We start from the raw sequence: 22,313 nt of genomic DNA on the forward strand, positions 1-22,313 counted from the left end.
AGCTCAGGTGATGGCAGAGGTTCCTAACATCTGGTAAGCCTCCAGCCAGCAGCATCCTTCACCTGAGGGGGAGGCAGAGCAGAGGGTGGTGACCAGCCAAAACCCAGCCACGGCTTTTGTTAAGTTTATTTATTTATTTTGATGCTTATTTTACCCTTTCACTCTTCATCTCTTGACAACTGCAGCCTGATTCCTCTCACATCTTGAACTCGTTCTCTTTCCAGCAGAAAGCAGCATGTGCTGATCACCTGCCACCCAAGGGGAAAACACATCACGGCCTCACTGTGCCTGCTAGAGCACCTCTCCCCCTCCCACCCCTCGCTCCTAGTGCAGTTCGAGTTGGTAACATGGGTATATTTTTACAGCCCTTTCCCCACCTCCCCCAAAGTCAGGTGCTGCCTGAAATAGGCCAGCTAATTTGGGGGAGAATTTCAATTGCCTGAATAATGAAGGTGCTGAAAACCGGCAGGAATTTTAGTCCCAAATTCCTGGGTCAATGCTAAAAAATAACTGAGTTCTGAAGACTTAGCCCCCATGGGGTTCTTCATTTCAGAGTCCCACGAAGGCTCCAGGGTTGAGATGGGTGCTGCTTCTGCTTTCCAAGGAGCACAGCGTGAGTGGAGGAAAGCCCACTGCTTTCAGATGGGCTCCTGTGGGAAAATTCTTTGTCCGTGAGACAGCTTAAATGGGATTTTATAGCTTGAACTTAGATGACTTCTCCCTCCCTACCAGCCAAAAGGACTTGCCCAGCGCTGGGCAAATCCTCCAGGGAGGGTGGAACCGAGACACTTGGTGTCTAGGAGCGGCATTTAAACAACCTGTGAAGCAGCATCCCTGCCGTATTCGCTGCAGATCTCAGAGCCCGCGTTCTCTGTGTGTGTGGCTCTGCTCTATCTGCTTCTGCCACCTTCCAGCCTGTGCTAGTCAGTGACCTGGCAATGCCACAGCCACCCCCGGCGGGCTGCTACAGTCCTTGTCCCACGAGTTCCTGCTGCAGGGAAGCCCAGGGCTGTCACCTGATGTTCCTGTGACTTACTCTGGTTTGGAGACCTAGAGTGGCTCTGCAGATCCTAGGAGGATCCACTTAAAAAGTAAAAATAAATGTAAACATTAAATAATTAAAAATTAAAATAAGGGGGAGGGGAGGAAGTAAGAATGGTTCTCAGATTTGAATAAGAATTAAAATAATTAAAAAATTGCATGAAAAATAAATAGGAAAAATATTTTTAAGTTAAAAAGGAATTAAAAATAATAGCACACGGTATTAGTAAATAAAAGAAAAATGTAGTTAATGAAAAGAAATTAAAATTATAGATGTCATAACCACGAAAATGCAAAATAATAGAAATATAAAATAATAAGAATAAAATAAATAAATAAAAAAAATAGTTTAACAATGCTATAAAATCTAGACGAGTCCAACGCTTGGTTTATTGATGCGCTGAAAAACGGACCGAGCCCTGGGGCAACCCTGGTGCCGAGCACCCTCCTGCAGGGAGAAGGGCTGGATCAAACGCCCCCCGAGACACCGTGGCGGGGCGGGCGGGTCTGCGGGGCCAGCTCTGCGCCGTTTCCCGCAGCCACCCCCGCTGCCCTCCGCCGGCGGTGCGCCTGTCCCTTTAAATCCCGGCGGCCGGGCAGGGAATCCCTCTCGCAGCGCGTCATCCGCGGCAAGGAAACCCGCGCTCGCGTCGTGCGACGCAAATGACCATTTTTGGCAACGTGCGACAGCGGACGGCACCAAGCGGGGCGGGGGGAGGCGGGGCCTGCCGGGAACTGGGCGCCGCGCTGCCCCCGCCGCTGCGCCCGCCCCGCCCCAGCCGCCCGGACCGCGGGCCGGGGAGGGGCGGGCGCAGCGGGGCGGGCGGGCGGCGGGCGCGGCCGAGGCGGGCGCCGTCCCCCCCGCGGGCGGCCCGCCTCCCCCGCCGCGGCGGCAGGTGGGAGGCTCCGCGCGCCAAGGTGGGGCCGGTGCGCCGCGGGTTTGACGTGTGCGAGTGCACATGGTGCGGCGGCGGCGGCGGGCGGATAATAAGCGAGCGCGGCCGGGGCGATGCCATTGCTCTGAGTCACCGCGGGCGCGCGGAGCTCCCGCTCGCAGCGCCGCCGAGCCGCGGGGCGCAAGACCCGGCTGAGTCACCCCGCGCCGGGAAAAGGGGCGGCCGGTGTGTGGTGGTAGTGGAGGAGGAGGTTGGGGGGGCGGAGGAGAACCGCTCCGCCTGCAGCCCCCGGGCTCGGAGCCGCTCCGCCGGCGGGGCGAGTTTCGCCGGGCAGCGCGGAGAGAGGACATCGGCGAGCGCCCGCTTGCGCGCACGGCTCTGCTCCCGCCGCGCCGCCGAGTCCTGCCGTACCGTCCCGTCCCGCGGGCGCTCGGCTGCCAACTGAGCCACTTTTATCATCATTGTTGTTATTTTTATTTTTGTTATCTCTTTATTTTTCTTTATTTTTAAATTTTTTTCCTTTTTTTTTTTAACCTTTCCTCCTCCCGCTTTCTTCCTCGTCTCCAAAGCCGTCTTTATTATTTTTTTCCCTCTCCGCGGCGAGCGTTGGGAGGCGAAAGGCAAGAGCCGAAGAGGTCGGGAGCGAGAAGGGGGCGGGGAGACGGCGAGGGAGCGGCGGGTGTCGGTGTGGGAAGGCGGGGACGCGGCTCCCCCGGCCCGACCTCGGACCATGTACCAGGACTACCCCGGGAACTTCGACACCTCCTCCAGAGGCAGCAGCGGCTCTCCGGGACACCCCGAGACCTACTCGAGCGGCGCAGCCCAGCAGGTAGGGCCGGGCGCTGCCCCTCTCCTCCGGTCCCTCCGGGGGTGGCTCCGAGCGCTCCCGGGACGGGAGTTCACCGCCACGCCCGGGGAGCGGCCGGCGCTTCCTCCGCGGTGGAGGCACGGGAGCCCGGCGGAGAGGCGCCGGTGGCTGTGGCGCAGGCGGTGCCGGGGCTCGGGGCTGCCCGCAGCCGCCGCTCCGTCCCGCCGCCCTTAGGTCCCTCCCTGTCCGCCCGCCACGGAGCGGGTGCCGCGACGCGTCCGGAGGGACGCTGACCGGAGTTCCCTGTCTGTCGGGCCGGGAGTGTTGTGGGAGGCACGGCCTGCCCCGAGCGGGGACGTGCGGTGAGGGAGCGCCCGGCGGGCAGTCTCCGCTGGCCCGGCCCCGGGTGGAGCGGGATCGCCGGGTGTCGGTGCCGAGCCCCCGCCTGTCGGCCGGGCACCCGCCGCAGCGCCGGGCCGGGACCCGCTCGGCAATCAAAGGGCTCCTACGGGCGACTTCTCTGCGAGGTCGGTAACGCGAATATAGGGGCGCACCGAACTCTTCCTCCTTCCTGCTTTTGTTCTCATTGGGAGCTTCTCGCTGTCCACATTCATCGCGCCTGCCCGGGTGGTGCCCGGGGCTCGCCCGCAGCACTTTGGGCGGCTTCTCTGGGACTTTAGGAGGTGCCGCCCGAGTTACTCACGGAGCTGTCGCAGCCGCCGCCGCCGTGGAACACGGCGGGATGGCTGGAAGTGGGCTCTGGGTCTTTCCAGCGCCTGCGGTTGTCTGCCCGCTTCTCCCCCGTTAAACTTTGTCTCCGAGGCGCTGACACCCTCTTTGCCTTTGCCAGGGGGCCCACGCTGGCACCCCGTGCCGCTGTGCTCAGCCCTCTGCTCGCCCGCTCCTTGGTTCCGCCGGCCGCTCTCCGGCCGGCCGCGGCTTTTTCCGAGCGGGAGTTTCCTGGGGCTCCCCGGCCCCGCTCCCTACTCAAGCCCCACTACCGGTCGGCGCTTCGAGAATGGGGAATATTTCCTGTGGAAGCGGCGTGAATTCACGGACATGAAAGCGCAGTCTTGTGGTTTGGGTTTTTTCCCTTTCATTTTCCTAAGAAAATACCTCGAAATTACTTATATGCCTAGATTGACTAAATCTACCACTTCTGGGGAAGGCATTACACAATCGGGCCAGTTATACAAACCTGGGTTATTTCATAACTTGTTTACATCAGCTGGCCCAGCCTTACTCTTTTTTTGCCTTTTCAGAGTTGGGCTTCTGACCCCCCCATCCCCCCTTTTTCTCACAATATTATTTCTTGGGTGGCTTGTATGAGCGAACTGGCAGTGTGAGCACAGTGTAGCCTTCGCATCAAGGAGTCATAAGATAATTTAAAAAGAAAAAAATTAAAAAGGAAAAAAGTCCAGTCTTAAACTCTGCCAGCCGTACCAGCCCGTGACATTCCTCACATTAAAGAAGTTTTACCAGAAATGACTCGCTGCCGCTCCCCGCCTGCTCCAAGTGCATCTCGCTGGTGCCCTCTGCGGGCTGCACACTGGAGTTTCCAGGGATTCTAGCTCAGATAAAGTTTATTCCCTGGTTTACAGTAAACGCTAGGACAGGGTGGGGGAGCGGGAAAGGGGGCTGAGAAGCTGGGAACGCCCGGCAAACTGCAAATTCTCACTCTCCCTTTCCTGCTGTGATTTAACAGCTGCTCTGGATTCAAGCACTTGCTGCAGGAGGTCGAGAAATTCCGTCACGGCTTCACATTTGAGCTGTCACAGTCTGAGCAATAACTGGGTTTTCCCCCTTTTCTGGGGCTCCACGTCTTCCCCAGGCAGCTGGTGTGCGTGCCGGCTGATCCGGGGACCAGAGCCCAGTTTCTAGGGTTACTATCTGAAACAGGGCTTTGAGCAGGACGTTGGCTTAGCGAGAGCATAAATGTTTTCTTTAAGAATCCGGGAGATTTCTCAAGGCCTTATGCTCCGTCTTTCCCTTGATCCTTACAGATGTTGTAGATTAGGATCAAATGTAAGCGTTGCCTTTACCCTAGCAGTTGGCCATTCTGCTGATTCTGGTCTATGGAGATCTGCAGTTTTATCACTACAGAAAATATGCATTGCTGAAATTTTTTTCTTTATTGTGTTCTCTTTTTTTTTTCCCCAAAAGCAAGAAAAGATGGATCAGTCACATGTTTAAATGGAAACTGTGTCTCTGAGCCAAAACTTTGATGCTTTTTAATTATTTTTTCCCATACAGCACAGCACTGGAACATTTTTCTTTTAGGTTGCGTGTCATGCTATTTTCCTAATCACTGACTTGCCATGTGGTAAACATAGACTTTAATGGGAAGAGTTTGTGTACTCTTTCAGAGTGGTCAAGTTTCCCCTGAGATATTAGAGCATTGTGTCCAGTTTACCTTGGAGGAGATGTTCAACACAGGAGAGCCACAAGGGTCTTGTATTTATTGTAAGATGTATCACATATACCCTATATTTGGTAACTGAGTAATGTTGAAGATGCTCTAGGATTTTTCTCAGTCGCTTTGTTGTTGGGTTTGATTTTTTTCCCCCAACAATTATACCCATTTCTCGACTGGCTTCTAGTGCTGCTCAGCACAGTTAGAGATGTCAGTGAAGGTCCAGAGTGGACCAAAGAGCACAGCGGGGTGCTCTATAGAAACCTGAAGGTGGAGAAAGGAAACACGAAGGCAAAGCTTGCAATGTCCCTGTGCTGTCTCTGCAGCTAAGCTGTGAGCTGCTAACCTAGTCTGTCCCTGCTTGTGGCAGGACTCACTGGAGCCTCCCCTGACTGTGGATCTGAGAAGGCTCTCATCCAACCCCATATTTTTAAGGCAGAGCAGAGACTGACCTCAGTTCTTGGCACACTTAATAACAGGACTCTTTCTGTTTGCTGTTTAGTTGTTGGGGTTTTTTAATGATACCTTCATCTGCGTTAGCTTGGGTCAGGAGGAGAGCGGTGGGTTCGTGGCTGAGCGCGTGCTGCGTGTGTAGCCCTGCAATCTGCCTATCGCCTCATCTTTCTGTAGTGCACTGAATTCTTGTAGAGAGGAGGACTGAAAGGTGCCAGAGAGCTGCTTCCAGGAGCCTCTCGTGGGTCAGGAGAGGAGAGCTGAGAGGAAAAGGCAGGAGGGGGTCTGGAAAGTGGGGAGGTGGGTGAGGGCAGGCAGTGCTGTCAAGCTGGCAGGGGCATTGAAGCTCTCTGAGAGGAGGAGGGATGAGGAGAGCAAAGAAGGGGATGCAGTTTGGGGGAAGTTCTGGCACTTCCGTGTGAGGAGGCTGGTGCTCAAAGGGGCTGTGCAGGGGAGGTGACAGGCAATTCAGGGCCTGCCACTGCTACCAGCAGCATGCCAGGGGTCAGAACTGATGGCCACTGGGCAGAATGTGGGGCCCAGCAATGTTTTGGCACGGCAGAGCTGCTCCAGTGCAGTGTCCTAGCAGGGAAAGCAAGGTATGTGGGGAAAGCCTGATCAGTCAGGAAGCATTGCTTGTAAAACCTGGTGTTAGACTGAGCACACTGTCTCTGAAGACCTAGCCTGCCACAGCAGTGTGTCCCTTAATTAGTTATCCAGGAAAAATACTGCCTTTGGAAAGTACAGACAACAGGTTTGGGGTTGGTTTTTTTTTTTTATTTCTAAGATATTTTGAGTTATTAGAAGGGAAGCTGGTGACAGAGATGGGGCATGGCAGAGAGGAACTGGTCTCTTCCCTCCAGGTCTGCAGGCAAGCATTGTGGAGCTACCGAGAGATGTGGCTGAACTGAGCAACTCCCCTTTGCTGTCCAGGAGACCTCTACTAGAGTTACAGAAGGGTCCTAGGTTAAATACAGGAGCGATTAGAAATGGAGCACTTGCTTAGTTAATATTTGGAGCCTGATTTTTATGTCAGATTCTGATATTTTATGTGGTTGATTTAGTGATGGAACTGCCTCTCACAACCTCTGTTGGGAATTTTTAGCATGTTGTTGGGTGTTGGAGGCAAAGGTTAGCTCTGGAATGCCAGTGGTGTCTCTATGGCAAAGCACCAGAAGCTCTCTGGATGTTTTGCAGTCATAGCTTTGTAGTGTCCCTGCAGGGAAGACAGGACATTTCTTCTCTGCTTTTTGGATATGAAGGGAAGGGTGGTGGCACAGATAGGTAATGGTCGTGGTAGAAGCCACTTGCGGATCTGGAAGTAGGGCTCACATCCCTTGAGTTGGGCTCGTGGTTCAACTGGTCTCGTACTTCCTCCCTTCTGTGCGGTTTAGGTCCTCTTGTGCTCTGGTTATGGAGGCACCAACGCATCCTCTTCTGTGCCATGTGGCCACAGCCTACACCATGCCGAGCAAAGGAGGGGATTTGCACCCATACATTCTGATGCAGCGTTGACAGTTTGTGGCTTGGAGCCTCTTTAACTAATTGGGGGAGGTGACATGGACTCTGAAATGTGGGATGAGCTGAGGCTGTGTTGGACTCAAGCTCCAAGTGAATCTCTGAGGTGCTGTTGGGGGTTTTGCCAAGGTCTTGGTACCAGTGTCATCCTCTCTGTGTAATTTCCCCGCCTGCTTAACTTGACTCACTCCTTCCTTCTCTCATCCTTCCTTGCTAGATTTTGGGCTGTTCAGAGGTGTAAGTCAGCAGCTGTCAGTATTCAGACTGGCTCTCCTGGTCTTCAGGTGTTGGCAGCTCGCTAATGCTGGCCTGAAGTGCTGTAGCTATCAGCATGTGAAATACTATTTGCAGTAGCCTTGGTTTAACAAAGCTCTTAAGGTGCTTGACTAGGCACACCCTGAAAAGGAAATTTGTGTTGGTGTCCCTTATCTGGGACGCTTACCTGAGCTGAGGTCAGGCTGATGCAAGGGCTCTCGCTTCTCTGGGAAGCCAGGTTGTTGACCCAAGAATGTGCATTTCTCACGGAGTCATTTCAAGGCTTACAGGCCAGTGGTGGTGACAGCTGTGGGTCCTACAAGCCCTGTCCCTTGCTCAGTGATTGCTGGAGCAAGGCCTGTCTGTGAGTTAATTCCAGTCTAACCATTGAAAGCCTCCTGAAGGAGCTCAGCATAGACAAAAACATTCTTTCTCTCCTGCTTCCCCCTCCGGGGACAAGCGATTGTTTTCCTTGCAATTTAGTGCCAGCATATTATCCAGATGGATTTACCTCTGTCTGAAAGAAGGTGTACATGTATTTTGGAGGCGATCATTACCTGCTGCCTTGGTTTTACTGCTGCCTTGTTTTGTCTAGACAGTGCAGAGAGCTGCAGGGAACTTGTCCGATCTGAATCCTAAGACCTACTTTATAGGCTGCTATTAAAATACATATCCTCGCACGTAACCATCTCAGGGCTGGGTTTCTCGGTGAGCACAGAGCTACTGAGGGAGAAGGAGGCTGCTGTTCTTGCCATACCAAACCCTGCGTGGACCAAGCCCAAATTTCAGGGCAATCCTTTGGTGAAAGAAGGCTTTGCTCTGCTTTGTAGTGGCATTTCAGAACTGAAGTTTCTCTTCCTTTTCTTTGGGCTCGAAGAGAAGTGTTTCTCTAGAAACTCCTTAATTCCCCTTTTGCTCCATGCCGGAAGGAGTGGTGGGCACTGGCAGGAGGTGGCAGCAGTAGGGACAGTGCTTGGGAGGGGAGGCTGGGTTAGGGTATGCTGGGGAGCTGTGTGGGGGAAGAGGAAAGGGGTTGGGAGAAGGCAGGGCTGCTCTGGAGGGGAAGTGCCTGAGCCCAGTGCCTTCCTCCAGGGCTGTGGCAGGCAGGGGCAGCTTAAGATGCTGCAGAGGCACCAGCTACTGGTGTTCTTGCTTCAGGTGCCGCTTTGATCCTCACCGGTGCCGGTCCTGAGGGCCTAGCTAGTTTTGGAGTAACCACTTACGTTCTGCTCTCATTGACGGTTTCTTCTCTGCTCTCTGTCCCTCTTCTCCTCTACCTTTCATCCTAGAAATTTCGAGTAGATATGCCAGGATCAGGCAGTGCTTTTATCCCTACGATCAACGCCATCACAACGAGCCAAGACCTGCAGTGGATGGTCCAGCCCACCGTCATCACCTCCATGTCAAGCCCTTACTCCCGTTCGCACCCCTACAGCCACCCGCTGCCCCCGCTGTCCTCAGTGGCCGGACACACGGCTCTCCAGCGTCCTGGTGTCATCAAAACCATCGGCACCACCGTGGGACGGAGACGGAGAGATGAGCAGGTAACTGCAGTGGGGAGAGCGGCTGGGAGTGCCTTGAAAACAGACGTACTGAGATCTCCCCACCCACCCCTCATGAGATCTCACCGCAGGGGAGCCCTGAGGTCCATCCCTGGTGCTGTTCACGTGCTGGGGTTTCTTAGGGTGGTGCAGGGTGTAAGCTGGAGGGTGACTTGGTGAGATTTACCCAGTCTTCATCCAACACTTTGCACCACCAGCCCGCATTGTGGCTTGGTTTCAAAAGCAGGTGAAACTCTGAAGTTGAGCCCTGGGTTTCAGTTTGAGTGTCTCTGCCGCTCCAGGCAGAAGGAAACCTCCAAGAAAGCAGAGCAGCTTTCATGTCGGTCCTTTACAAATCTGACACCAAATTACATCAGCTAGTGTTTTCTGTCAGCTCTGTAGCCGCTAGCACTGCTTCAGTCTCCATTTGTGTGATACCCCCAGTCCCAGCCAGCACCATGCAGGGAGGACCAGCTTCCCTAGAGCACCTCAGCTCTAGTTTGAAGAACCTTCTGGAGGACTGGGGTCTAAATCCACCTTCCCACTACAAACCTGTAATGGCTTGATCTTTTTGCAGCAGTTTGGTGGGGATCCCATAAGATATTTTTCTGCTCCAAACCCAGAGGTATTTTTGTAACTGGCATGAGGTGGCTTGTACCACTGCTGCCCTGTACTCAGCCTCCTAATGGGATTATCAAGCTGGGACCCTGGATCTGGTGGGCTAGGCACAGGCATCTTATCTTCTGGAAATCAGCACTGTTGTTCTCCTCTTAGTAAGAATCAGCTTTCTCCACAGCTCTCTGGTGAACAGCTATTCACAGTGCTAGGCTGATTTCTCTTAAAAAAAAAAAAAAATTAGATCTGACTAAACTCATCTCCCCAAGTTGTTCCCAAGCAGCATTTGTGTGGGTCGCTGCAGAGCAGTGCAGTGAGACACACGGCTCACCCTCCAGACACGAGCGCATGCTGTTGCGTGAGGTCTGTTTCTAATAAGACTCACCAGCCCTACTTTTACTTCTACGTCATCTGTTTTGATTCACAGTCCGATTATTTTATGTGGAGTTGCTGTCTGGTTTAGACCCAAGAGGTTAAAGATAGAGTTTAGCAGTACCTCTGTGTGGGGAGCTGGTATGGCTGCAGTGAGGACCCATTTTTGGGAGGAAGGATGGAGTAGCCATGGTGCTTCGTGCCAGCCTTTTCCACCAGCTGGAGCTACTTCCCTGTTCCCTGCATGCAGGGCTGGTGTCCAAAGGCAAAGAAAGCCTCACAGAGCTGGAGGAATAATTAGCAACAACTAATTTGTTTGACAAATGCTGCCTCTGTGTTCACAAATTGGCCGTGAAGAGATCACCATATTCTCTGCTTTATTTGTTGTTCAGAGTTATTTGCTGAAGGATGCCTGCCAAGCAATTCCTGGCCTGTGGCTTGTTTGCAAGCCGTTCATTGTGGGTCATTCAAAGCCAAGTCCTTTTGATTAGACACGTGCTAAGGCAGTACCCGGGCTCTTTGCTGTGGCCCTTTGGCTCAGGTTTCCACGCTGGTGTTTTGAACACCACATCGGAGTGCCTTTTTGGAAAACCTTGTGTAACACTTCATGAAAAGAGCCTATTTTGATGAATGTTCCTGACAGTGAATGCACGTATTGGGCTTGGACAAGCTACGAATAACACATACAGCAGGGGCACAAAGAGTGCCAAATCCAACCACTTTCAAACAAATCCAGCAACCACTGATGGAATATTCCTTTTTAGACCTGGTAAAATGTTAAGAACATCCAGATTAGGGGCTTCTGCCCTGCCTGTGCAATTTTTGCAAAGCAGTCTTTGAAACAGATAATTTTTAAATTACTGAAGGCCTTTGGAGCAGAAATTTTACTCCAGACATATTTCAGTGAGATCTGTTCTTCCGAAGCATGAAAAGGCTCTTGAAAACTCTACACAGGGGCCCCAAGTCAGCACAGCTTCTGTGTGCATGCTCAATGCTTTGCCATACTGTAGATATTTGTGTGCAAATACATTTTTACCCTGCACTCGTGTGGGGTGGGAAGAGAGTGGGCAGAGCTGTAGCAGGGAGAGCAGTGCCTGCAGGGGCTCCTTACTCGGGAAAATATTCTGCCCAGGAGAACGGAGCTGCACCTGGCCCTTAGGATGGACATTGCGAGCTGCTGATGGAAAAAGCTTTTGGGCCTAAATTCTGTGTCCTGCAGTTCTAGAATTGCTTGTGTTGCTCAGTGAGCATCCAGGGGCTCATGTTACATGCAAGTGAAATCATAGGCACAGATCAGATCGTGAAAAAAGCAGAAATGAGTGAGCTGAATGCCCAGAGGCTGAAGTTAACTTACTGAAACTGCAAACATCAAAATTAGGGAGATAGAGCAAGCCAAAACAAACTCGGCTGATGTTGGAGTAAAACTAACACTAAAAAGAAAAGATAGTAAAACTGTGACTATCTCATTTGTGATATTGACAGTCCGTGGAGATATTAAAACTGAAGCTTCTCTGATGAGGTGTTTCTTACCATTCTGTGCTGGCAGTCTGTGAGATCTGACATGTGCTTTGCCAGGTGTCAGGGTTTTGCTTTCATTTACAGTCACCAGGCCAGAGTCCCTGCAGCACACCCGGGCTGGGTGAGGCTGAAGTGTAGGGCCCAAGGTTGGAGTGAAGGGCTGGGCACGTGCCCTGGATCCCCGTGGCTCCCGCTGGATCCCCGTGGCTCCCGCTGGATCCCCGTGCTGCTCTGTCTGCATGGCTCCTGCACGCTGGGTGCCACAGCCCGCTCTGTGCCCTGCTGAACTGGCTCCTTGGCTTTGGCCACGGCACAAACCTATCTGCTGCTGCTGGGGTTTGTAAAACCTTGTCTCAAACCCCCAGAGCTAGGCACAGCTTTGACCAGGTCTTGTGAGTTCCTGCTCACTTCCTCTAGTTTCGCAAGAGTGTAGCTGGATGGGTTTCTATGGAATTGCTCCTGATTTACATCAGTGAGGATGTCAGCTGGCCTCAGGAAGCCCTTGATATCACTGGAGCCTTGCCTGCTGATGCAAGAAGCAGTGTGTTATCTCGCTGAGTGCTCAAAAATCTGAGGTCAGATTTTTGGGTGGTATAAATCATTGTTGCTTCACGGACTTCATGGGAGCTCTGCTGATTTCCCTGTCTCCCCCTATACACCATCCCGACCTTCAAGAGAACAACTATTTTTGTGTGGGAAGCAGCAGATATTTTCTTTCAAGAAAGAGGCACTTACAACATCGTGCTCTGGTTTTGCTTAACGTACCACCCAAGTTGTGAAACAATCAGAGCATCTTTTATCTGTTTGGCCTTGGTGCAGATTCACTGTCCTCTTACACAATCTTCTCCCTGTGCCCTGCTCCTTCTCCTCTCCCTTCTGCTAAGACCTGGTGCAGGCAGAGATACTGTGTTCTTTCATCTTCTGCTGACATCAGTGATGAGGGGGAGTGCTCAGCATCCTGCTGGATCAGGCTTTTTCTCTTTGCATTGTGGTTAAATCCTCACAAACTTAAAGGAATGCCTTGCTCAGATCTGATTGGATTTTCTTGGCACTTGCCCACAGCTGTCGCCTGAGGAAGAAGAGAAGCGAAGGATCCGGAGAGAGAGGAACAAGCTGGCAGCTGCTAAGTGTCGTAACAGGCGTCGAGAGCTAACAGAGAAACTCCAGGCGGTATGTGCCCTGCACACATTTCTGCTTCCTTGTCGCCCACCTTTCCAACCAGCTCCAAGGACATTGTTCTTCCTCCACCAGCACGTGGAGGAAGATGCCTCAAACACACTCTGCCTTCCTCATCCAAGCTGCCCATGGGTACTGCTCCTACATCAACAGCTGCTGATGAGGGGGACTTGGCCCTGGAGCTTAGGACCCTAAAGTTCTCTCTGCTCAGTGCCCAAAATGTCCTAGGGGCTCTTTTCCCTTCTCACCTCTCAACTAGCACAAGTCTCTCTGACTCTGGTCACCTTTCATAAGTGGAAATAAAGACACTGTGTGCCTCAAAGGCAGGTTTTAAGGACAAAAACACTGAAGAGGTAGGATCACCTGAAAGGTGTTGGAAACGAGGGAGATGGTATGTGTAGCTATCAGACCCTTTAGGCTTACTCCTCCTTTGGAGGTGGGGTAGTAACTGACTTCCTTCATAAAGGAAGCACCACAGAGATGTGTGCCCTCATGCTGCACCAGTAATAATTAGCAAAGCTGAAGAAGGTAGAGCTGAGCATAAGAACCAAGGGGTGGGTAAGGCACTGGTTGAGGAGAAGACAAGATAAGGTTGTGTGAAATAAGCTGAAGGAAAGGCTCCAGTGCTCCTGGTCAAGAAGCAGCCTGTTTTTATCCAATGATCTTGTTAACAAGCACGGCAGCAGTGAAAGCACACCTGTGAAATGTGCTGCTGCTTCAAATTAGGAGGTGGTCTCAGTGGAGGGGAGGCAGGACATCCTATAGAAATGTCCTGACTAAAGTGATAGAAGTAAGAGGAGTGTGCAAAGTGGGAAGTCATGTCCTGAAGGGCTGAGTGTGAGTTTTGTGAAGTTATGAGCTCCTCACATGGGAAGATCCTAACTGCTCCCAGACTGACTGTGATCCATGTGTGTGATGTGACCACAGGAAAGATAAATGTATTAATCGTAGGATGCATCAGGGGGTGATCCAGTGTTGGTCCTTTGGGCAAGAGTTAGACAAGTGTCAGACCTAATCTGGAATATGCACTACAGAAATAAAATGGAAACAGTTTAGAGACTGCTATACACTACCTCTGTCAAAGTGAAAAGAATATTACTAGCCTAACATGAAAAAACAATGGAAGGAGATCTGGGTCCTCTGCTAAAGTGTCTGTCAGGCAGACAACAAGGGAGAAGACTGAAGTCACAGGCCAAGACAGAATGGCAAAAACTAGCCATCAGAAAATTAAGGAAAGTTCACGAGATTCTTTATAACCCTTAGATTGGTGATGTTTGGGAATAATAGCCTACAAATAGGCACGTGAAACACAAGATGCTTGACTGGCAATGACCCTGTGTCTGCTTGGCTCGTGAAGAGCTTGGGGTGTATCTGCCTGTGCCAGATGGGATCTGGACTTGGTGGCCCTGTTCCAGGTGAGGAGTAGTTCCAGAGCCTTTGCCATTTTATTTATTTATTCCCCTTTTGTCTGCAGGAAACTGAAGTACTGGAGGAGGAGAAGTCAGTGCTACAAAAGGAAATCGCTGAGCTGCAGAAGGAGAAGGAGAAGCTGGAGTTTATGCTGGTGGCTCACAGCCCTGTGTGCAAAATCAGCCCCGAGGAACGTCGCAGCCCACCATCCAGCAGCCTCCAGAGCATTCGGACTGGAGCAAGTGGAGCGGTGGTGGTGAAGCAGGAGCCTGTGGAGGAGGAGATCCCATCTTCCTCTTTGGTCCTTGACAAAGCCCAGAGGTCTGTCATTAAGCCCATCAGCATTGCTGGAGGTTTTTATGGGGAGGAGGCACTCAACACTCCCATTGTGGTGACCTCAACACCAGCCATCACTCCTGGCTCTTCCAACTTGGTGTTCACCTACCCTAACGTGTTGGATCAGGAGTCTCCTCTCTCCCCTTCTGAGTCCTGCTCCAAAGCTCACCGGAGGAGCAGCAGCAGTGGGGACCAGTCCTCAGATTCCTTGAACTCTCCCACCTTGCTGGCGTTGTAATCCCCCTGCGGCCCCCCATTTTGCCAGTGTGTTACATCCCCCACAGCACCATGGGGGGAGCCCCCTCCGTGGGATTAGAGACAGGCACAGGATCGTTCAAGCACAAGGGCAGCAAGAACAAGGATGGGGAAGTGCTACAGCTCCAGGAAGGAGAGTGAGGACCAACGCCAGCTCCCTGGAGGCAGGAAACGGCAAGGGTGGGACTGACACGCCAGGGTTGTTTGGAGAGGGTGATGTCCGCTCTGTAGGGACTGCCTGTGGAAACCTCTTTGTGGCCGCAGTGGACTTGGGGAGCGCTCCTGGCCAGGACTGAAGGCGAGCTGCAGACAGTTGCTAGTCGTCCCTTTCCTTTGTGGATTGACTTGAGCGGTTGTGCTCTGTGCTTAAATCATTCGGTTAGTTGATCTTACAACTTCTCTCTTGCGTGCTCGCTCGCTCTCTCTCTGCATATAATTTCCAATGTTGTCGATCCCATTACATTTCACTCGGTTTCTCTGAACTCTAAAGTCTAATTAGGATCTTTGCTCTTGGGAATAGCTGTGGGAAACATGTAGGGTTGCCCAGACAGGAGGATGACAGCTGGGAGAAGAGATAAGGAGGACCAAGAGGAGCCCAAGAGCTCAGCAGCAAGGGCAGAGCTTGTAGTCTCTAGCCTGAGGCACAGAGACTGCAGAAGTCTCATGTGGAAGTCTTTCTTTTTAAAAACGTGGATATATTTATCCCCTTGGGCTCCTCAAAAAAACAAGTTAGCATCTCAGGGCCAAAGTAGCATCAGAAAAGCTGCTGGGCTGGCACTTACCAGTCACTGGCAGGGTTTTACCCTAGTTTGCTGGATATCAAGTCTGCTGCTCGTTGTTTACTTTTCCTGGGCTGCCTGCTGTCTAGGGAGTATTACATCTTCCTTCCCATCAGGGCTCCTGACTCAGAGGCTGATCTCTTCCTGTTAGTAAATCTTCTCCTCCCCTTGGCCATATTTGCAGAACATGGTACAAAAAAAAAGAGGTGGTACCACATGTCTATAAATCTAGGATGGAGACTGGCAGCAGCTGAGATGGTGAATTAGCTGGCTGTACCCTTGCTGATTTTTTCATTGTTGGGAAACAAAGCAGCACATATCTACCAGCACAGCACAGGCCACAAGGCCCCAGCTCCTGACCAGGCAGGAATGGCATGGATAAAATGTTGACCTGTTTGAACTAAAACAGAGCTTCTGACAAGCTCTGGTAAATGACAGATTGACAGCTGAGGAAAATCAATTAGCATTATTTGCACCTTGCTCTTTGGCTTCTGATTTTTCTTTACATTTTCTTTGCAGATCGATCTTTTGTTGTGGTTTTGTTGACCTGAAGACAAAGAATCAGACCAAAGGGCTCTTTCCCTAGTCTTGGGTCCTTCTCTAGCCTGTGGGCTTGACTGCTACTACTAAGTGCTCAGAGAGAGCACAAGCTCTCCAGTGCTCATGTTCACTACTGAAAACAGTAATGTGTGTAATCTATTTCCCCTTGGAGCCAAGCTCAATTCCTATTGATGTCAAAACGCTGGCAAACCATGACCCTGTGCACACTAGGATTGTCCAGCTTGCCAGCTGAACCACTTAGGAGATAGCTCTTTGGTCCTGCCTATTGAAGCTCTGGTGGCAGCTATTTGTTTTGGTGTGAGTTTGTCTTTTTCTTTTATACACACACACACACACACACACACACACACACATATATATATATAATTTTTTTTTTTTTTAATCAGCCGAAACTCCTGCATTTCTTGTTCAGGCTGGACCTGGAGAAATGCAGCATACAATTATACAATTATAGGGCTAGTCATGAGATGCAAAACTGCTGCAGTCCCCACCAACTCCACTGGGAATTAATAGGTTTCAGTCTTGTGGAAATGGGACTTTACTCAGCAGGGCTAACTTCCCTCAAACTCTGGCCACTGCCCATTCCTTGAATCCATTCAACAGGACACTTATTCCGGTTCTAAAGGTGAACTTTGGCTTTTTTATTATAACTATTATTTTTAACCCAAGTATTTACCAAACGTGCCAGAAATATGTGAGGGATCCTTTTGCTTCATAAAGCTGATTGGATTCAGGCTTTTTTTATATTGCTTAAATATCCATTTTGATATTGGTGCTAGAGGTTTCAAATGGAGCTCACACAGTGAGTAAAATAAGGGAGTTGTATTGTCCTTACATGTACATGAAAACTTCCTTTCTAATAAAATAGAACTTAAATTTCCCATAGTTAGCACAAAGGATCCACTTTTCTTAGGGTTTTACATAGATGATACCACTTTAGGTGAAACTGCAGCTTCTCTGTTTGCATTTTGCCAAATGCTTGTTTGGGTCACTCTGGACTGAGAATCTAAAACTGTTAATAAAACATCTCTGCATGTCATTTCCACACATTTTTGAGGAGAACAACACTGTTCTCCTCAACCACTGACAAGTGGTGGGTGAGTTTTAAAATGATGCAGCTACTTTTGAGGCTAGCTGAGCAGGATTGCTGTCTCCTGTGAGATCAGGAACATCCACCCCTTGTAGGGGTTTCAAGGAGTCAGGTGTCTCCTCAGATCAAACTGGTGTAACAACAAAAACCTACCTTTGCTTCTGGTCACAGAATCATTGCCAAAAGGAGCTGCAGCTGGTCCTTGTCCACTGCCCTCCTGCCTGGTCATTGACCTGCTCAGAGACAGAACAAGATGCTTTCCTTTCCTGACCTGTGATACTGACAGGAGCCATGTGAAACTCCTCAAAAAAGAGGATTATTTTCCACTGTTTGGAAAAAGCCCCAGATACCTTGTGCCTGTCCGTTTTCTCCCTCAAGTCTCTCAAAGAATATCTGTGTTCGGATTGCTGGTCTCCAGCCTTTTGTGTTTTGTGGATCAGCCTTACTTTTGTTTAGTTTCTGGCAGGCAGGTACAACTTCACTCCCATTTTGATCCGGCCCTACGTTATTCTTTTAATGTTTTCTGGTGTGCTCTTTGGGAACTGATTGTTATGCCCAAAATGGTATTTTCCATGAGTACCTTCCCTGCTGATTCCTAAATGTAGTGTCTCCATGTTCTGCATGTAGTGGGGATATGGGAGCTGTTGTACCTAGTGCTATCAAGAGTTGTTGAAGTCAATAGAAAAAGGCCCAGGGAATTTCAGCTGGTATTGGGTCAGCCCCTTGGTGGCTGGCTCAACAAAGCCTCTCCTAACATCCTAAATTAATCAATGCCAAACTGGGAGGAGTAGTAACAGCTGCATTGAAGGAAACATTCAGCTTCTAGGTGATGTTTGTCATTCCAGTTTTGCCCTCATTCCTCCTCCTTTCCCAGTTGTGGCATTGCCTTCACATATTCCTTTCTTGTAGATGTGGAGACTGGGTACGTCTCAATCCACTTGTGGTGTGATGGGATTTGGGACCAACATGCTGGGGACAGTAGCTCTCTGTTGTGTTTTTATAATTATTATTTAAATGATCTATTTAGTTCATCTGAACCTTTAATTTTGCTGCTTACTGTATGTAGGATCCACCTGGCCTTCATCCTAAATGAAAAGAAAAAAAACAAAATGAAAACAAACCTAAGACACCTCCCTTCTCCCTGGTCTCTTATTATTTATTGGCAGGCAGCCGTCTTGTGCCTGCTCCAGCAGATCTGCCCGCCATTAATTTAACATCCACGCAAATCACATTCCTGGTGTTTGGTTGTTGCTTTTTTTGTTTGTTTGTTTTTGGTTTTTTTCCCTTTTGGTTGTTGCCTTTTTTCATTTTAAAACAGACTTCTGAAATGTAAGAAATCTTATTATCATGACACAAGATCATTTTCATTAGGAAGGCCAAGTCAAACATTTTAAGAGGTGGGGGGAACAATATACATTTATTTCTTATTTATTTATCATGTTTACATCTTTTGTTTTTCTGTTCAAGACTTGGATATAATAAAGAAAGCATTAAAAATACTACAATCTTCTTTTTTTTTTTTTTTAGGCTAATAATTTTTTTTGATTCCTTAAATAAAATAATCTGAGTTTTGTTGTTGTCTGTATAAAATGTAAAAAGAGATATGTTTTAAAAGATGCATTATCATTCCTCTGTGAACAGTAGGTGGAGTTCAGGACAAATCTCAGAGTACAAGATAATAATAAAACCCAATCCTGTTTTACTTAATTGTTCCCCTCCTATCCTGTATGATTAAAGGGTTATTCCACTTTCTTGTTTGTGGTTACTTGATGTTAAAACCATATTAAAATGTGTAGGAAATAGGTATCCAATTGTTTTTGCTCAGTGAGAGGATAAACTGTTGTATATATCTTGATATACTGTGTAGTTCAAAGTAACATCAGTAAGGGATAGTGCATCTTTATTAGAGAGATAAGTTACTAGTGTCACTAAAGTCTGCTTTAAGATCCTCAGATACAGAAAGGGCCTGATTTTGATTCCACTCACGTGGGACAAACTGAAAGCATCAGCAGCCTTTTGCTGCTGTGAAGCAGGTGTCAGTAGTGAAATGAAGTCTCAGTGACTAATAGGTGACCATGAGGATTGACAAAGGTTTGGGGGCGCCATTATCTTTTTTTCCTCAAAAGTTTTAGATCATGGGTTTTCTTTTTTACTGTCTGCAGTGGGATAGTTTCTGCCACAGAGGTTCTTAAAGATGACTGCTGAAGTGGGACCTTTCTTTGCTCGTAGTGGTCTTGATGTCGTTCTTGCAGTCCTGGGGAATTTCAGCCCTGAGGCATTCTCTCTGGTGTTGTCTCTTTTCTGTTCTTGTTATTTTACTGAATTACAGGCCTCCAGTATTTGCACTAAAACAAAAAGCTTGTTTAGAGAAAGCTTGCTGCTACAAAAGAAAGAACGTATTAAAATGGTTTTGCTTTTACAATTTTAACTGAGTAGCATTTTGTAGAATAAAATCAATCTAGACTGAAAAGAAAAAAATGACTTTTCTTTTTTCCTCTGCACCTTCTCCCCTCACACTCCTTTCTTTTCATCCAATTCCTCAGTGGTATGATGTTCCCCCCTTCTTTTTTGGTGCTCAGTTGTAATGATTGGCTGTATTTGTTGACTATGCTGCTGAGAGTTATGACACTTGTAAATCTCGTTTTAATGACATTGTGGACACTTTTGTATAGCAAGAACTAACTGGAGTTCTCTCTGTTAATTGAAGTCATTAAAAAGCTCCCTTTGCCATGAACAATTCCAAGCTCGCATGTTCCTTCACTGCGAACAAATGGGTCCGGCATTGCCAGGTGCCTGCTTGCAGCACAGTTCAAGGCTTCTTTCACAAGAGCAGCTGCAATCCCAACAGCTGTTACCTGCAACAATGGTAGATGGGGCAGAGGCTAGCAGAGCAGCCCACCTGGGCTAAAAGGCAAATAAAACACTAATCCTTTCATCTTAGCTTCAAAAAGGAAAGGGATAGAGGTAAAAAATGTGTGCTGACTTTTTTTGTTGTTTGTTTGTTTTAAATCTCCTCAACCAGAAGGAGTCAAAGCTTCTGCTCTGAAAACTTGGGGTGGGGAGCAAGTTGCTTCACTGGCAGCAAGGAGGAGGTTTAAGATGGAATTCCCTTGCATGCCTGGGGAAAGCTTCAGCCTCTGGAGTGGAAGGAACTCAAATACATCAGGTTAGGAGTGGAGGATGTCATATTCAAGTTCAAAATGAAACATTAGTGGGGAGGAGATGGGTGAATCACGGCTTGCCAAGCTGGCACCAGACCAAGCTTCTCCTTACTCATGGACTTCCTTAGGAGTAATGTCTGCTCTGGTTTCCTGCTGGTCCCTGTCCTTTGGTTTTTTACTCTCTTTTTCTCTTTTTTTTTTTTTTTTAACCCCTGTGTTCTCACAGTTCTATGGGGAAGGAGATGAGAAATGTTGGATTAAGTTACAAAGTGTATGGAAACTATTTGTGAAGTTATAGGGAATGCTGGAGGTATCAGTCATCAGAAGAGGGAATACATGCACATGCCTGTGTGAAATGAGCTCAGCTCTCAGGAATCCATACTGTAGGAAAGTTGACATGAAATCAGCGTAGGAGGGTTTGAGCTTTAGAGCAGGACCCAGCCTTAGGGTTCTCTGCAGGGTCAAGGATGACAGAGGGGCAAGGGAGGGCCTATGGGAAGCTTTTTCTAAATGCACTTGTCCTGATATGGCTAAAGGAAAAAGCAGATATTCTGGGGGGCATGGCAACTACAAGCAAATACGCCAAAGGAGCATCATCTCTTAATATCTATCTGCACTGGGCCTCGGGCGTGGGGGAGTCCCCATTTGATCTCCTACTGCATACAAGCCTTCTCCAACGGGAGTGCTTCCAGGATCTCCTGCCTCTCCAAGGGCTTTCCCATTACACTGCTGCACAGAGGCATCCAGCCTTGATTCTGTCAGACCAGCTCCTCTGGCAGCATTTACCTCCTCCGCCCCCTCCCAAAAAAAGACTAACAGGAGGATATGCTCTTGCTCCCTACGCTCCTGTTTGCTGACAGTGCCCTTCAGAAAGCCCTAATGCTGCTTGACTGCAAATGCTGCTTGTGAGGCCCGGCTTCCCGCCTGATTTTCTCCCAGCAGTGGCTGGCTGTGACTGCCTTTGATCATCATTAGCTGTGGAATGTCCACAGCAGTTACTTGGTTTTGAAGGATGAAATTGCACAGCAGAGCAAACTCTTTTCCACCAGGCTTCTAGCTGTGGGAGGCCAAATTCTACCACCTTGACATGGAAATTATGTTTTTCCCAACATCCTCATCTTGGTTTAGATCACTTTACATAGGGAATTTCCCCTCCTTCTGAAACAGGCTCATCCTCCCTCTGCGCTGCAATGCCCTAGCCCTGTGATGAGAGGGAGTGATCTGTATCTTACCACAGGGTAAGCAGAGTTGTACTGGAAGAGAGATCACCCATTTCTTTTGCAGGAAAGGTTGTGAGGGACATCTGCATGAAAAACTCTTCCATCAAGCTCAGCATACATCCCAATGTCGTCTTCAGTGCATACAAGAATGAAAAGAGGCTCCCCGTTCTCTTTTGCCTTTCTCCTTCCCAGAATGTGAGACTCATCTCTGGAGTTCTCCTTGTGGTCACATTTCTTATTGACCAAAGCACTGGCTCCTCTCTCCAAGCAGCATGTGTGGGGTAACCTGGTCTTCTTACATGGAGTGGAGACCCCACCTGGAACAGAGCTTTTGTGCCAAGAGAAAGCTGAGAGGAGTTGCCTGAATATATCATGCCAGAGGATCTCAGGTTGTCAGATGAAGGCTTCTGGTGATTTTTTTTTCTTTTTTTCACTTTTAAAATTTTATCTAGAACCTGCGGGAGCAGCTACAGGAACTCTGCAGCCAATGGAAAGAATAAGCATGTGTTAAATCTGAAGAAAGCTTAATGGCAAGCAGAGCTGGAGTGGGAGTGTGGGGGAAAGGAGGGCATCCAGAATACTGGTTTGAAGTGATGTTTCCACTGCCATGTGGGAAGGATGTGACAGAGAAAAACGGTGACATGGTTATTGCATCAGATACCCCAAAGTGGAAAAAATTATGCATTAAAAAAAAAACCCAACAAAACCAAACCACTACACTAACTACACTATATGATCCTATTCTACTGATGGCTCTATGTCCTGAAATTTCATATCATCATCCCAAGTGTTTTCTGCTCAGTCTCACATGGCAGTAGTGAGGCCCCCATTCAGCAGTGCCTGGGCAGTGTCAGGACAATGAACAGTGCAGATGGATTGTCTGATGGGTGGAAGT

The 22,313-nt window shown here is 49.1% G+C and overlaps 1 protein-coding gene across 1 annotated transcript; it reads left to right on the forward strand.

The window, feature by feature from the left end:
* Positions 1-2,115: 2,115 nt before the first annotated feature.
* FOSL2 (FOS like 2, AP-1 transcription factor subunit) lies at positions 2,116-16,379 on the forward strand. Its single transcript, XM_084203367.1, has 4 exons — positions 2,116-2,766; positions 8,674-8,928; positions 12,493-12,600; positions 14,081-16,379. Exons 1-4 carry the CDS (start codon positions 2,668-2,670, stop codon positions 14,588-14,590), a joined length of 972 nt encoding a protein of 323 aa, XP_084059493.1. The 5' UTR covers positions 2,116-2,667; the 3' UTR covers positions 14,591-16,379.
* The last annotated feature ends 5,934 nt before the right edge of the window (positions 16,380-22,313 follow it).

The sequence above is a fragment of the Fringilla coelebs genome, assembly GCF_963513975.1.
Source record: "Fringilla coelebs genome assembly, chromosome: 3".
NCBI lineage: Eukaryota > Metazoa > Chordata > Aves > Passeriformes > Fringillidae > Fringilla > Fringilla coelebs.